At 34.4% G+C, this 16,904-nt stretch overlaps 5 protein-coding genes across 5 annotated transcripts; 3 read left to right on the forward strand and 2 right to left on the reverse strand.

The window, feature by feature from the left end:
- Positions 1-337: 337 nt before the first annotated feature.
- On the forward strand, positions 338-3,763 carry LOC136408182 (uncharacterized). Its single transcript, XM_066389039.1, has 7 exons — positions 338-1,105; positions 1,513-1,737; positions 1,795-1,906; positions 1,960-2,284; positions 2,350-2,594; positions 2,660-2,857; positions 3,525-3,763. Exons 1-7 carry the CDS (start codon positions 868-870, stop codon positions 3,628-3,630), a joined length of 1,449 nt encoding a protein of 482 aa, XP_066245136.1. The 5' UTR covers positions 338-867; the 3' UTR covers positions 3,631-3,763.
- A 694-nt stretch (positions 3,764-4,457) lies between these two features.
- Pcl (polycomb protein Pcl) lies at positions 4,458-11,795 on the forward strand. The gene is made up of 13 exons (XM_066389251.1): positions 4,458-4,732; positions 5,136-5,299; positions 5,361-5,476; positions 5,532-5,672; positions 5,726-5,886; positions 6,001-6,173; positions 6,235-6,430; positions 6,482-6,696; positions 7,175-7,340; positions 7,791-8,159; positions 8,219-8,453; positions 8,682-8,876; positions 9,037-11,795. Exons 2-13 carry the CDS (start codon positions 5,154-5,156, stop codon positions 9,315-9,317), a joined length of 2,394 nt encoding a protein of 797 aa, XP_066245348.1. The 5' UTR covers positions 4,458-4,732; positions 5,136-5,153; the 3' UTR covers positions 9,318-11,795.
- Positions 11,796-12,305: 510 nt separating this feature from the next.
- LOC136408241 (glucosidase 2 subunit beta) lies at positions 12,306-12,866 on the reverse strand. Its single transcript, XM_066389117.1, has 2 exons — positions 12,647-12,866; positions 12,306-12,475 (listed from the first exon to the last, which is right to left on the reverse strand). The coding sequence occupies exons 1-2, from the start codon at positions 12,864-12,866 to the stop codon at positions 12,306-12,308; spliced, it is 390 nt and encodes a 129-aa protein (XP_066245214.1).
- Positions 12,867-13,305: 439 nt separating this feature from the next.
- LOC136408333 (rhodanese domain-containing protein CG4456-like) lies at positions 13,306-14,859 on the forward strand. The gene is made up of 4 exons (XM_066389256.1): positions 13,306-13,509; positions 13,575-13,745; positions 13,996-14,158; positions 14,224-14,859. The coding sequence occupies exons 1-4, from the start codon at positions 13,377-13,379 to the stop codon at positions 14,276-14,278; spliced, it is 522 nt and encodes a 173-aa protein (XP_066245353.1). The 5' UTR covers positions 13,306-13,376; the 3' UTR covers positions 14,279-14,859.
- Dolk (Dolichol kinase) lies at positions 14,321-16,730 on the reverse strand. Its single transcript, XM_066389252.1, has 6 exons — positions 16,538-16,730; positions 16,197-16,447; positions 15,910-16,133; positions 15,667-15,852; positions 15,397-15,606; positions 14,321-14,857 (listed from the first exon to the last, which is right to left on the reverse strand). The coding sequence occupies exons 1-6, from the start codon at positions 16,582-16,584 to the stop codon at positions 14,366-14,368; spliced, it is 1,410 nt and encodes a 469-aa protein (XP_066245349.1). The 5' UTR covers positions 16,585-16,730; the 3' UTR covers positions 14,321-14,365.
- Positions 16,731-16,904: the final 174 nt, after the last annotated feature.

Here is a 16,904-nt window from a genome sequence, read left to right on the forward strand (position 1 = left end):
TTAGAGAGGAGGGGAACTGACATTTGAGTTGCTGCGATGCCAGATGTTCCAATTTGTAGCAAACTGAAGATTTGAAATTGAGTTCAATGATTTTTAGGTTTTCTTTAGCGGCGGATTTTATTTCTGAACGGAATTTACCGAATATTCGCTCAGAACAATAAATTAGAATGGAAGCTTAATACTGGCATTTTTTTCATTCTTAGAAAACGTAAGTTTAACGTTTGATTTGTTGCAAAAATGACAACGTTGTGGTTCTAACGTTTTTGTTTCACGATCGAACCTTTCATCCCTCTACAATGCCAGGAATGTGACTCCCAAAGATGGACAGAAATTTAATACTTAACAAAACAAGGAATGTTGGTGTGTCTTACTCAGAATTACCCACATAAACTGAGCAATTGCGTTATAATTAATGACGATTTTATTTTTACGCTTCGTTAAAACGCTCTTCAGTTCGCTAGACTGAACATAAATAAATATCTCATCATTTCTCCAACGATAGTTATTTTAACCGTGATTATTGACAATTAAGTCCAAATATTCCTCTATACCTTAGACGAACCGAAAAGTGTTTTACGAAGCAAGTAGATGCAAGTAACGACGTTTTTTCAAAAAATACTTAATCGAAATACGAACGCTCTTCTAGTATCTAGAGCATGATACCCCAAAACATAACTCCATTTATCCACGCTTGACAAATAAACACAATGGAGAAACTCCACACATTGTATACTGTATCTCCATCACGTAATAACTTTAAAACACATTACATTTTATTGTTTTACGAGATTGCATTGTGACACGGAATTTATAAAACTACTTCTGACCAAATTTATCACGCTTTTAAACGTAAACGTCCGGGGAATAATGTGGAGTGCGTTGAGTCTGGTCGCCATTTTGTCAATTGTCGAGGGTGCAATTTCGCAAGACGCCAATGAAGCTGCACAAAACCAAACTAGTAATGATACTGCTGGTACTGCTGGCGTTGTTTTCTTCCGAAATCTTACTGCAAGTATTTCAGTTTCTGATGCCGATTTAATTGCTACCACTTCCGAGCCATTTAAGAATTCGTCTAATCGCGGCTTGGAAGAATTGAGAACTGCAGGTAAGACGATCATAATGCAACGAACACCCGAAAAAATATTTTCGATAACCTCAAAAGAGCGTAAAATTGAGAATATTTTTGTTTACCGGTTCGCTCCTTTACTGGCATTACACGTGGAGTTATGGAAGTGGTCAGCAGACTTCCCCATGAATAAATCCAAATTAATTACCTATTTACTCAAATAAGGAGTATTCATGGTGGTTCAAGAGGAGATTCGATATGTTATTCTACTTTTAATTCTAAGCAAAAAAGTTCTGAGAAACATAAATCCGGAAAAACTTCGACGAACTTTTCCTGATTTATGTTTCTCAGAATTTTTTTGCTTAGAATTAAAAGTAGAATAACATATCGAAGTTTGTACATCTCCTCCTGAAACACCCTGCATGGCGCACACTATAATTTTTTAGAGGCTGAAAACACAGCGCCAAACCTGATCCAATTTAATGCACATACGAAATTGAAGAGTGCCTTAATGGCGAATACTAGCACCAACAACTTCATAAAATCGAAATTTGATGACTTTCACCCCAGTCCGCAATTAAAGATCGAATATGAGCATAATAAATTCCCTGTGAAGCTCGCTCATCCAGAAGCGAAGACGATTCCAAATTATGGTAAAATTTCCTTTGATGGTATAATCCCACACAACGTATAGTTTCCAAAAGATTATTGCAATTAAACTCATTTAGATCAAAGTTTCCGTAGCAGAGGTGGACCGGATGTAGAAGACGACAGCGAGGCATCTTTGAAACAAAGGCAAACTGAAGACAACACACTACCCTGGACAACCCGAAACTATGAGTACATTATGTGCGGAAAAAATAATGCCTTTTTTGAAATCATTTTTCCTGCAGTAATTCATGGACTAATAAAGTTAGGTTTCCCCCAAGTCAGCAGCCGAACGACGAAATCCAACCTTACCAGTTTGAAGCCAACAAGGCTCCAAATCCACCAAACTGCTGTCAAGGGAATACCCTTATTGTGGGGTCACAATATTCTGTTGGACCTGTCAGTTCTAAATTTTCAAGACCCCATGCAGTAAACAATCCAAGAAGTGGATATTTTCCTTCTGCTATATCATCTCATAGCTCCAGTGGCGAAGGGAACAGATTTCCCATAGGTTACGCTAGTTCAGCAGCGGAAACTGGCAGGGATTTCAATTTCAATAAACTTATCCAGGTCACTAAATCACACTATCAAGTCAGGTATTTCATATTTTATAGCTGTAACGTAGGTTTTTATAGGTACCGAAGAAGTATTACCCCTACGATGACGGCATCCCGATTTATGAAAAAACGTACGAAACTCCATTTAACATAATGGAAAAACCGTATGATGTTAGACAGCATTCTCATGGAGGGGGTCGTGGCGCTAGTTCATGGAAGAAAATATTAAAGGTTTTGGCCACCTTTATTCCCATAGGGCTACTTATTAGTGCTCTGACCCCTACAGTTATTACAGTTACTAATGTTAATGATACCAGTAATACGTGAGTGTAACTTTCCCTTTCATACGTTCGTGAATAGTTCCAAGCGACTGAGCATATATTTTCAGGCAACAAACGAGATACCGATCAAACGATGACCCCAAAAGAGAATTGCATAGCCAAATACTGTCATCATTGGACTATTTCGATAAACTGAATGAAAACGGCTGCGAACACAGGGTGTTTTGTGAACTTTTGGTAACTGCGAGCCAAATGCCGGATTCCAGCCGTCATGTTCAGAATTTGTTGGACAATTTTGCGAATCAGTATGTTATTTTTCAATATACAAGGTGTCTCTGAACATAGTACCATAAATTCAACCACGCATTTTATGTCCCAAAATATAACGAAAACTTCATATAAATATATATCGAAAAGCGCTTCGTATTCTATGTACAGGGTGTGAAATTGAGTTCTAGATGATGGTTTTTATTAATATTTTCGAAACATTTCAAAATAAATTAATGAAATTTTATACTTACTATAACTTTTTGGGCTCTTCCAGAATCTTTATAAAGAAATTGCCACGTTTTTCCAAGGGCGGATGCTACAGAGGGATAGTGGTTTAAAAGTACCTAAACTTTTTGTGCTTAACTATATAGGAAAAATATTAAATTTGAAGGTTTTTGACATAAAAAAAGGTTTCCTTATTGAAAATCGAAATCTTCAACAATTTTCGGGAAAATTGAGATTTAACAAATTGATAGATACTATGTTTTATTAAATAAGCATTAGATTTAAAAACCATCTTTAGGAACCAACTTTCCACACCCTGTATATCGAAAACGAGTCGCCTTTCGATATATATTTCTAAGAAGTTTTTGTCATATTTTGGGTCATAAAATGCGTGGTCGAATTTATGGTACTCTATCCAGACACACCTTGTATACTAATTGGCTTGTAGGTTTTAAAGAGTTATATGAATTATTTCAGGGATGTTGACTACAAAAGCCGAGCTGAGGATTTAAAAAAAGTTTTTGAAGCTGTTCGGAACCAAGACTGCAACCCCATATCGTGTAGTAATTTAGACAACACATAATTGCAAAATTAATTATACATTCATCACCAGTAATAGATGACCATATTCGCGCTCTTTGCATCCATTTCTAGTATTTATGTTCATTTTAAGAGATTTTTGTACCTTATATTTTAAGATTATTTACATATATGCAATAAAACACGTTTTATCGTCTTCTTTACACTTTTTTTCATCCCCAGAGGCACTGTGCATATGAGAATATTCAAAAATTCTAGAAATTGAACGGCATATCAAAGAGATTGAATAAGCGATAAATATACGTAAATGATGCGTCGTAATAAATGATACATTATTCCTGCTTATTTGTAAGTAATTTTATATACGCCGTACGATAAGCAGTACATTATCGCACGGCGTGCGATAATGAACGGTCGCGGCTAATATTAATGTTACTTGATTATTACCGCCCTCAAGTGATTGCAAATTCAGGCCCTTCCAAGGTTTTGATCTGCTTTTATTAGAACTTAAATTATAGAGGCCCAGTGTTGGGTCTAAAAATGTAAAGATTTATTTTAAAAAATTTCAGGTCTGGGAGAAATTTATTTGTTGTCACTCATTGGTGGGTGGTATGCGTTTGGCATCCCAAATTGGCGTATTTTGCCCTTATTGCCACGATTGAGACTTGGAAAGAACCTATCAGCTTGAGGTTCCAGAAGTCCACCAATCGCCGCATATCTTATATTTTTGATATAATCACTCTCATACCAAGTAGGCAGTTTCCAGTGTAACAATAATCAAGGATTTGAAAGACCATACAACCCGTATCTCTTGTTTCAGTTGTCAACCATTTGACGTAATCCCCACTCATACGCCATCTGCAATTGACGTTTCACAATGTTGTAATGTCGTTAATTTTCAAAATATGTGTTTAAAATCGCAATTTTCCCTATAAAATGTCCCCAAATAATTAAAATTTCCATTAGCAAGTTAATTTATGGACCTGTAGTAAATAGTAGCAATTAACTTTCATGTGGGTTTTTGTGATAATCACGTAGTTTTTCGTGCGAAATTGGCGGGAGTCGTGAATGCCTAGCGGTGGTAATGGCCGATATGTTTTCTGTTCGCCTGAAGCAGCCGTGAAAATCTTGATTTTCCGGGACTCGTAAGTTAATTTATATATAACTAATTCTGTATCATTTTAAGTATGTTTTGGATACCTAATGCTTAAATATAGGTTTTAGTTTAATTAATATCATTAGAGTGCATTTGGACGGGCGTGATAGTTGTAAAAATGCCATATCTGGGTTCTGTTTGTATAAGAGCATTTTCATTTTTAACGCCTTATTGTCTCAAATGCTAACTAATGTGAAGAAAAATTCCATCATCATTCATTCCATCATTACTTTCAAGACGGATTTTGTTGTTTAATCTCTTCTTTTTGTTTTGAAAAACATTGATATCGATAGGGCAGTTATGTCCAGTTCAGTTTCTAAGTTGCAAACAAAATGGAATAGTTGTTATACATTTTTTTTCCCCAAGTTCACTCAAAGGGAATGTGTTTTCAGCTTGTTTGTTGAACAACGATGACACCAGTGCATCGAAACCTAAACTGCCAAAGCCCCAAGAAATTAGATGAGAAAGTGACTCCAGACAGCACTACTCAAGCCGACAAACTGCTTTATCATTTCAGCAAGAGTCAGGATGTGTTAGCCAAACAGAAAGATGGAAGGTAGAAAAAGTCTAATTCAAAATAAATTAGGATGAATATTTAAAAGGTTCATTAATTATAGGTATTATTTTGGGACAATAGTTGAAGTAGATGCAGTGAGAGAACAATGCCTAGTAAAATATGGAGACAATACACAGAATTGGTATAGTTTTAAGGAGTTAACAAAACTTAGCACAGGTACAAACCAAGTTCATAAAGTAAATGCTATTACTTTAGGGTCTAAATTTGTTAGGTTTAGAACAGGAAGATTTGTTGTGTGTGATTTGTAAGGAGTCATCACCCAAAAGTGAAAAAGTCATTAGAGCTTGTGATCGCTGTGGTAGGGGGTATCACAAAAAATGTCATCAGCCTGATACACCGAGTGAAAAGGAAGGTATGTCACTTATTTTCAGGGATGATAGCTTTGACAATTAGATATTTTGCTAGACTCAAATTGGATGTGTAAGAGATGCATAGAAAGTGATCCAAATAGACTGAGAAGAAGTGATTCAAAGCCTCCCTTTAGAAGAGATTCAAGAAATTCAACAGGGTCTACAACTCAGGAAACAATGCCTTCATCTACTACACCAAAAGTATTACCTTACGATGTAAGCTGAGAAATTGATCAAACCTTCAATTTACTGTTATGTAGACTTAATGTATTTTGGTGTAAATCAAATCCAAATCAAGTTGAAAGATTTCATAGGGTGTTAATGTTTCAGATAAGCTCACTCAATTGGGATTCATATCATAGAGTTAATAAGGAGCAGATTTACTGCTATTGTGGTGGGAATGGGGAGTGGTATAAACAAATGCTACAGTGTAGGCGTTGTAAACAATGGTTTCATGAAAAATGTGTTGATTGTTTGCAATTTCCATTATATTGTGGGGATAGGTACATAATTTCTCTGGTTTAAAATTTAAACTTGTTTATCTTATTGGTTTTGGCGTTGTAGGTTTTATGTTTTTGTGTGTGCAATTTGCAACCACGGCAAAGAATTTGTGAGAAGACTAGTAATAAAGTGGGTTGATTTGGTGCATTTGATGCTCTTCAACTTGACCATCCATCACAGCAAGAAGTATTATGATTTGGACACTGTTGTGATACCTTATATTAGTGATAATTGGCATGGGTTACAGCTGGCACCAAAGGTGGGTAGTTAAAGTTTATCTGAAGTTTTTTTAACATCTAAGGGATTTTAGATGGCAAATGTAACAAAGGCAGAACGTCGCGAAAATATCTTATCAGTGTTAACCAATAATAAGAACCGTTTCAAGTGTGGCAGGGAAATTAAGAAGAGGACCACAATTTGGGGGTTGCGAGTGCGACTTCCTCCACCTGCGCCATTCTTTATTTTGCCACAAATCCATGGAAAAATTACAGAGAATGAACTGAAGGAATTGTGGCATGGAAAAAGGTAAGTTTTGAGGGAATAAAGAGTATTATAGTAAGAGTTAAATTATTAGACAGAATGTCTTATGTCTCGCTGCAGTTGATATACAGGATGATCAAATTGGCGTATATCTTTTATATGAAAAAGTGAAATAAAGAGTATATTAAAACACTTATGGTTTCTTCACGGGATGATAGTGTTGACCTTTGATAAGAAATTTTAATTAAATGGTATCATAGTTAGTAATGACTTCCTAATCTGTTTTTAATTATATGTTTATCTTTATTCTTTGTACTCGTACTACAGATCTTTGTTGATATCTTTGCCTATAAGATCATATTCAACACTTTATAATATACCTACATTTAAAACAGTAAAAACTGGTTTAAATCCACTTAATCAATAACTTGACAGCACAGTGTAATGTAAAATATACTGTAAAAATATACATTATCAACATAGAAAGTGGTACATTATTAAAGAACCTCAAATGTTATTTTAGGCGACTGCAATTTCTGTCACCTCCATCCTGTGCGAATGGACGCAAAATTGTGGCCTGCGATACAGCAATGCGTAACCTAATGTTGGGTGTTGCGTATCAACAATCAGCCAACCATAGTGAAACTGACTCTCCATGTCCCAGTCCAGAGATTGAAAATGAAGAAAGGGTGAGTGTTGAGAATACTTATTATTTAATAATTGCTGGGTGTCAAATTTAATTCTCAACATTGAGATCTCAAAAACCATTCTTAATAGTAGAAATCAAAAGTTAATGAAGGTATTGGAAAACTGAAGGGGAATATCTTGGAGATCGTTATTTTAGTTAAGGGTAAACCCTTCACATATTATTCCTTTTTCAACAGTTTTACCTGATGGGTATGGGTAAAATTGTTAAAAGAAGGAATGAATGGGAAAACATTCATGCACAACGGACCGAATTTGTTTATTGGCAGTGGCAGCAATTTTAGCTAAAAAAAAAAAATTAAAAAAAATACAGCATTTAATAGATGACTTGAAAGTAGCAACCACAATGTATTATGTTTTATAAAAATTATTTTGCCAAATTCCGAATAATGTTTCGTTCTTTTGTTTAAATAGAAATTGTATATAATTTAAAGGTCATTCCTCCTCCGCCTCTCTCAACCAGCAGTCTTCCGCGTAACAAAGACCAGTACTTAGGAGCAGGCTGCGCCAAAAAAACAGTCCCCTTTAAAAAAATGAGTTTGCAACGTCGCAAAAAGCTGTTAGCTATGACCAACCGAGAGAGAGAGCGTATACTGAAAAGACCTCGTCGATTGGTCACTATGAAGGAGGACCAAAACGCGGGTAAGAACCAAAGCGACTCGAAACAAGTCAATGGAGTTGAAATGCCCCCAACGCCTCCCACGAGTGTTTCTTCCCCTCCTACGCCGCCTGCCTCCACAGGTCCTGGATCGTTGCAATCCGACTTTAGCAACGATTTTTCCGAGAGTTCAAATCAAACTAAAGTAATACTTATAGGGAAACTGTTAATTTGTTTTACTAATATCTGTTTTTTTACCTTTAGGCAGTTCCTATTAAGAAGCAAAACTTAATCGACTTAGAATTGAATACGCCGTGTGATACTTCGAGCGATGAGACATCGTCCAAAAGCACATTGGACCTAATCATTCCGCCACTGAAAGATTTTGAAGGGAAAAATAATCCTTTCTTAGCGCTTTTGAAAATTGGAGAGGATTTGAATAAGAAGAAGAAGGGGAAGGATATTACATTACCCTTACCTCTGAAAACTGTGATACCAAGTGAGTTTTATAACTGAACATTCGATCGCCCCGATTCTATAGGGACATGTGAGAGTTAGGTAACAGTAATGGCAGCTTTATCAAGAAGATATTTTATATGGAAATTGAGAATTTGTCCGTTGACCTGCGTCGATTTCATCGTTTCTGTGGAAACTGTCTCGTTGATAAAGTTACCAAGGGTTTGATATATTGACCCTTAGGGATCTAGAAACAGAAAGTCTTTCTTAGGTCAGCCTGTTATGAGACCAATGAAACGCCAGTTAAGTGAGAAAGACATCGTTGTGGGACCCAATGGAGAGATAAAGCGGAAAAAAAGGTTTAAGAAGAATCGTAGCAACATTTCCAATTACGGCGTAAGCCAAACCGCCAGTAAAACTGCCGCTATTGTACCAGCAAAGAACACAGATTCTAATCCTCAATTAGGTAAGTAATTAAGAAAGACACAATCAACACTAGTAATTATCTTATTTTTTGGATTCTGTGCAGGGTGATAAAAGCGCGGTATAAAAATAAAATTTAAATATGGTTATGAGTTTACATTTACAACGTTAACTACACAAGAACAATGTATTTTTATTAACAGCACATGCGCGACGCTTGAGACAACGTCCCGAAAAACCACCGGAAAAGGATCCCGCTCCGACAACTACCAAACAACCCACACCTAAACCAAGTCCTGTTAAAACCGAGCCGGATATAGATATGGAAGATCTGAAGACGTCTGTGAACATTTACTTTGGTGCCGCCAATAGAATAGCTGCAGGAGAGCGCTTTAATGTGAAAGCGAAGAGGGTGGGTCCTACAGGAAAGTTGGAGTATCTACTCGAATGGGAGGGCACCGGGAGCAGTCAAGGAATGTCTTGAGAAATTTTGGTGGAGAACGGCTGTGAGAAGGTTGGTACGAAGTTCGTATTTTTACCAAAAACTATCGACTTGTAGTTTGTAGGAGTCAATTTTGTTTGAGTAGGATCTTTCCCCATTTAATGACACGATTTTTTATACGCAGGCGGGAATTTCCAAAAACATTTATATAGCAAGCTATAACCGATATCAGATCACATTCTAATTGCTAATATAATTAATTTAAGTGAAAGAACCGCTATAGAGGCAGTCAATAGAATGTCATACACCAAAGTCGTGAACTATATTATCGTGAATCGAACGTCAAGATTATATCCACGAGCGCGAGAAGCTGGGCGAAATACCTGTGGCTTTCACGACTAAGGGGCCATTTTTCTGCAACTTGATCAGTTCGATAACACCATGATAACAACTGTACGGGGCTATTTGGTCATCGGTTTATTGCAATCTTAATGATTATGTCGATCTATAGACATGACGTTTGTTTGCAACACATGTATCAAATGCGTTGGGGCGTGGTCGTCATGGTTATATTACGCAATCATTTCAAATATTTGGGGAAACCTTCGAAATGTAAATTATTTTCGGCAGATATTTCCCTTGCGTCTGTACCTAAAAGGAAACAGTTAGTGTTCATTTTATTTGGTTCATAGATTGAGTGGCGTTCATTTAAACTTTTGGCCCAATATGTAAGCCATTCGCAATCAGTTAGCATTATTTCAAACAATTAAACCGGAGCTTATGTACTGAACTTAAAATAGGACAAGTGCCGGTTAATGCAAAAAACAATATGATACGTAACTCGTAACTGCCATGTTAAGACACTGCCACATTTCAACTAGTAATATCACTAATGTCCTCCCTTATTTGCGCAAATTTGCGTGCACTTACAAATTACTGAGCTCTTTGAAACCTTGCCCCAAGTGTACAAATTGTGAGTGATGAGTTAACTGTTGCATGTAATGTAACTTGAGAAAAACCAAAAAAACTTGTGATATGCTCATTGTTCTCACTATGGTTTGAATTGCGCTGATCTAGGGGGACATCGGAGATCTTTATTGTTTTATTTATTAATTTATAAATTAATGTAAGTAATGTTGTTGGAAAGTATTAAATGGTAATATGCAGATCTGACAATGATAGTTTAAATATTTTGTCCCTGCATTGCTGCCCTGACTTACTAATCCAATGTCAGGTTTTTGTCGAAGACGATATTAAAATGTAAGCTTTCATTGTGAATACTGTTAGCCTAGTTAAATTTTTTTTAACAATACTTTTTAATGCTTTAACTTTATCAAAGTCGTGTCTTAAAAACGCGAGAGAACTGTTCTAAATTTAATTGAAAACCTAGATGCGTATGTAGCTTTCGTTAGCGTTAAATAAAACGTCTAGTTCCTTCCTATACGCGGCTTAAATAAAAGTTACCTGAAAATAAAAGATTTAACGATGATTTCGTTAGTGTTGTTCTCGTGCGAGAAAATATCTCTGGACAGGGTAAAATTTTGGTAGTTTGTTATTTTTTATTATTTTTTCCATGATATACAAGGTGATTTTACGTAAGTGTTCCATTAAAATTTCTAGAGAATTAAAAAAGACTGCTTCCTTAAATTTGGTGTCATAGTAGGTCATGGTCTATATTCTACAAGTAATTCCGCGAGTGTAAAGTTGTTAATTCTTTGGAAAATTCAAATGAGATACATACCCGGCATATTTTGATGGTTTTTGCACTTTTAAAAGTCTCAGCTTTTTTTAGACATATCTAAATGTCTGTTTCATTTGTATCTATGTCAAAATCTTATCAAATTAATATCTGTCTCGTGAAACTATTTGCAAAAGGTCCAAAACCCAAAGGTTATGAAACTTTTAGGGTCATACGCCAATTCTGTTAAACTTGTCTGTTTTAATTCCTCAGAAACTTTACTTGGGTCACTTGCACACATACTATATTTTACATGTAGTAAAGCTTATTTATGTTTATACATTATGGTTTATCGATTATTAATAATTAATTTCACAAAAAAGAAGTTTATGGTAATAGATGTGTGGGGAAGCACGGCTGAATTCCACCTTGCAAAAATACTTTTTAGGAAATTTGTATACTTCAAAATTTTGCTTTAGTTTAATTATTGTAATTTTTGTATTTTAATTTTAACGAGACTGACTCTTAAACATCATACTAAAAGTATTTAAAAGGGGTGTCCAAAAACTGTATATATTATATCTAATATCATCTGTTATTAAATTATTATGAGGTTACGTTGTTTTCTTCTAACTTGGCACGTTCTGAATGTATTCAGAAAGTGTTGTTGTAAAAAGGAAACTTTGATATTAACAAATTACTTCTCGTCACGTTGTTTACATACCGAATGTTTATAGTGTACATAGTCAATAATTGTCCCTTTAGGGGCTACCTCTCATAATCATGCAAAACCTGTATTTTTTTAAATTAATTTAATTCTTAATAAAGAAATTTCATGTTGATATGATACTTTTCCTCATGACTATTAACAATTTCCACTTGCCCTTATATTCACTCCTATTTACAAATGTAAATTAGGTCTTTTTGCGACAAGCTTACGCTTTCCATATTTTATATATTTCCTGATAATTCTTGTTCTAAAAGATTTACTCTCCATTAGAAATATTTCTGTTCCTTCAATATTATTAAACAATATTAATTGATAACTTAGTCAGTTACTTAATTAACATAAATTCCTAAGTGAATACCAACGTTCGCTGGTTTTAAATTGACCAATTGTAGTATGTGTTGGTGATATACTCCAATCCAACTAAACTACTGGCTGAGTAGTTTGCAGAAATGTTAAGGTAAAGAATAACACTATTATATATAAAGAACAAGTACTATTGTCATATAAAATTATTTTATTAACTAGAAAAGCAATTCTGTGTATTTTTAACTACGTACCACATTTCACACTTACAGAACGTCCATGAAAGGTCTCGATAAAAATTAATAACCTATAGCTCTAACTAACAAACATTAGGGCAAGAAACCAATAGATTATTTAACAGGTTTTTGACACCATACTCATCTGAACCATCACAACAGTCGCAAATTCCATCATTGATTTTACTTGAAGGAATTCTTTTTGGGTGCTTATTATTCAGTGCCGTAGGCAAATTTGAACAATAAAATATGCCTGAAATTAATTAAATTAGATAGGAACAAAGGAGAATACTGCAAAAATCACCACTCGGCATTGACAAACTCTTGAAATTTAATTATTATTTTATTTACATTAATGAATTTCCATAACTAGCATTGAAAAATGGCGAATTTTGGAACGTGTAGTTGGAAAAAATAAACTAACCATCAGGGCAAGCACTGGTACCTGGTTCATCAGTACTATCAGCACAATCGCAGTAATCATCATTAACTTTTTTAAAGTCAATGCTTTCACCGCTTTTGATGCACGTGAACATGCCCTCGTTGGGGGTATAGAATCGAGCCTCTTTTAGATGGGTGCCTCTTACTAGATCTTTCGGCTTAATGTTATGCTTATCGGCTTGATTAGACATCACGTAATACATTTTGAACTGATAGGAAATAAATAGAATTGAAGCTAGCACTGTGGCTACGACAAAAGTCCTTTTCCTACGGCGTGTTATATGTAAAATAAACTTATCGATTTTTGATGGGTACATTGTTATTTTTTATGAACATCGCTTGTAATAAGACTGAAGATAATCCAAAACAACACGAAGCAAAAACACCAAATTTTTTAGGTTTTGTTTTCTAAAGATAGGTTAGGTTAGGTTCGTTTGTTATTGTTGGCTTGTCCACTATTTAGAGTTAAGATTTATTATAAATTAAATGTGGCAACAATGCATAATAAAGGGCATAGCGCTCATTATACTTTGAATTCTCCTATTAGTACGTAGCGTTGCCAGCAAAGTGCAATTATTCAATGTTACCAAGAAAAATAAGGTAGGATGGAGGTCTCAGAATTCAAGGTCGAAGGAGAATTTGGGGGACTGATGTGCAGTGTTTATTTTTTGTTTAATGTGGGCAAAAAATATTGAAGACAATCGGTTGCAGTAATGTTTCGCACATCTTTAAATCCGTGCCTAAATGGCATTCGTCAATTAATAAATATGTTTAATGGTCCATGTCCTTTTTCACGTGTATGCGGTTTAGTTAACACTTTTAAACCTAGGTACATTAGCGCTTATGGTAAGAAATACATGGGTAACGTAAGAGAAGAATTTAACCATTAAAATCATGACTTGCATTTTAAGACTTCACATCCAGAAAACTCAGTTCTTGCCCAGCACCATCAAATTTGGTCAAAGTTCACTTTGATGAATTTCAAAACTTGATTAAAGATTGCAATATAACTGTTATTGATGTTCGACAACCTGAAGAACTGGTTGAACATGGAGCATTGCCGAGAGCAATTAATATACCATGTAAGTAAGGCAAGTTTTTATTCAACCATCTATTGTTATTTACTTATGGCAATTTTGTCATTAGATTGTTCCAGTTGTTGTAATAATAAAAAAATAGACAGCATAATTTGGCAAAGCTGAAAATAACATATTACACATTAGAGTTCTTCTTAAAAAAAATTCCATTGACTTCATGATCTTTGTCTTTTTTGAAGATTCCACCTTGTAGATTATGTTATAGACATGATAAATAATAATTGATTTATTGTAGTAGGGGACATAGAAGACGTTTTAAAGAACCTGTCAGATGACCAATTTTTAAAGAAATATGGACACAAAAAGCCACAAAAGAATAGTCCAATCATATTTTCCTGTAGAAGCGGTATAAGGAGTGAAAAAGCACAAATTGCAGCTTTAAAACTGAACTTTACAAAGTAAGTTTTTATATAGTATTAACGTTTTGGTGAGGTCATAACTAGCTCAGATTTAAATATTTCAGTGTAAAGAATTATCTAGGTGGTTGGACTGAGTGGGCTGAGAAAACTAAAAAATAAATATATTTTACTTGAGTCTTACTATAACAAAAGTACCAGATGTATCACCTCACATCAGTATATTACTTTTAACTAAAAAGGAAACATTTATACTAAAATGATATACATAATTAATGGCAGAACCAAATTATCAATTTGGCTAGTTTTGGCTTCTACTATAGATGTTATGGTAATGGACAGCACAATCTTCACAATCACCACTGTAGTCACCTGTGTTAACAGACCTATATAATAAATAAATAAAAAGAACACAACTTGACTAATGATACAGGCTAAAGTCCCCTCAATTGTCTTGGATGAACTCTCCCATTTGATTCTTCCAATCCTTGATCCAACATAACTAGCAGCAGTATCACCAATTCCAATTGTGACTAACCCACTTAGAAGAGGCAAAATTGTAAACTGGGTAGAATCAGTGATGTCACAAGGTGAGGGGTGCAGCCATATGGGCAAAGACACTCCAACTAATAAATATATTGGGGTTAGAGCTAGTGGCCCTGTGTCTTTTTCATCTCTGAACACTTCATATCCGTCTTGAAGCAGCTTACCCAAAGGTGGTATACATAACAATCTTAAAATCTGAAATGTTTTCAATTTGCTGATATGAATCGATTGTAACCTTGTGTGAAGTCATCCATAAATCATAAGCCGTAAAAAATGGAGATGTAGGATGTTGCATAAGAATGGAATATGATATAATAATACTAATAATAAATGCTATTTTTAATATTTTTGTTTTTTAAATATTGCATTTTATATTTTTCCTAATTTTTACCTCCACCTATTGATAAAATTTCAAATAACTAACACGTTTCTACAGGGTAGACCAAATTAAACGCCCTTGTTAAAGAGAAACCTTATTTACTTACTTATTTACGCATCCACATCAACCATTATTGTAGAAAAATAAACACGTCAACCAATATGTGGAACTTAAATAGTGGAATTGTAGTACAGTTCCAGTTTTGAATGTATTAAATCACAAAAAAATTCAATTTTTATTCTGAAAATCGTGGAAAAATTAGGGTGAATCAACTTTCAGAAACGCCCTGTAGGGGAATGCCTAATTAACAATTATTACGGATAACTTCATACAAAGCATATTTTTTCCTAAATACCTCTAAAAAGAAAAAAAATCCTAGTGTTACTCCACTGGCTAGATAAAGGAAACAACATCTATAGTATAAGCCTGGTATGTAGACTAGTACTGCCAGAATATGGAATATTTTTCTTGTACTAGTTGATGCTTTCTTAGCATAGTATATTTGATTGTTGACAGCCAAAACTGCTATGGCTATGCAAGCACTCCAATAAATAAACAATTTTAACTAGAAACATCATCCATAAAGGTTCATCTAATATTCAGCTAATAAAACATTACAACTTACTAAAGTTACATCCTCGAGAACTTGTGAGAATATCCATATGAGGGGATTTTCTTTAAGAATTAAGAATAAAGGAACAATAACTGTACTGGTTAATAGAAATAATGCAGAATAATAAAAACTGTAATGGTTGTTTACCCTAGTTTTGTTCAAAATGTAAGCAAAAGCTGCAATGCCTAAAATACCAACCTAGAATAACAATAGAATGCTTTATGAAGATGTGGCAAAAGTAAATGAAGTAGATACCTGAATAATAACAGTTGATTTCTGCATATTGCTTAATTTAATTTCTCTTTGTATCATTTCAATGATGCTATAAAAATAAGATAATAAGAACAAAGTCAGTCCTTGAGCAGTTAACCCTGCCTCTCCAAATGTGAAACTTTTCTTGGCATTTCTTAACAAACACTTGTAGAAAAAGATGAAAAGAGTAGTTGAAAGAAGGCCACTTATCACAGAAAACCACCAGTCTAATAAAGTGTCATTTAATATATTATATCTCATGTGCTATATGCTATATATATGAGACTTGCCTTTGTTTAACCAAAAACGGATAATTAAACAAGTTAAAAGTGAAATCATTAGCACCTTCATATTCAGAACCTTAATTTTCTGATGTTGCCAACATTTTGCTATAATATATATTGAGGTAAATGATAACATAATAGCTGTAGCAGTGGCAAACTTATAAGTTAGTGTTACTGTAACTGGATGCTTCAGTGTTGAGAGGATAATTGAACTTGGTAGTAAGAAGAACATCCAGAGTCCTTTCTCTTCAGTAAGCCTAGAAATGTTTACAGTATATGGTGTCAGTGTAAAATAGGCGTTTTTTTAAATAAAAAGTATTTGGCCAAACTAATGCTTTAACGTTTACCTTGGAAAAAATTCATTTTTTGTCTCAAATTTTTTTTTATTTTCCATTTTATTTAAGACTGAAAAATTACGTTCAAAATTATCTTGATGCACTTTGCATACTGATCACCCACCAGCTTACAGGGTTAAATTGAATTTAGTGATTAGTTTTAATCAAATTAAAACATCTAAACAAGTAGTTGATCCGTTTTCGCGTATCTCCATTTTTAAGGTTAGGTTGCAAATATCGTAGCATCACTTTTGTTTGTCGAACAAGGACAGAGAAAGTAGAATGTGAGCTTTGATTCGTGAGAGAACATATGACACTCCTGTCAATCAGTTGTCAACCTTTTTTGATAGTAATATTTTTAATATTGTATCTTATTTTT

This window comes from Euwallacea similis, chromosome 4 (assembly GCF_039881205.1).
Source record: "Euwallacea similis isolate ESF13 chromosome 4, ESF131.1, whole genome shotgun sequence".
In the NCBI taxonomy this organism is placed as follows: domain Eukaryota; kingdom Metazoa; phylum Arthropoda; class Insecta; order Coleoptera; family Curculionidae; genus Euwallacea; species Euwallacea similis.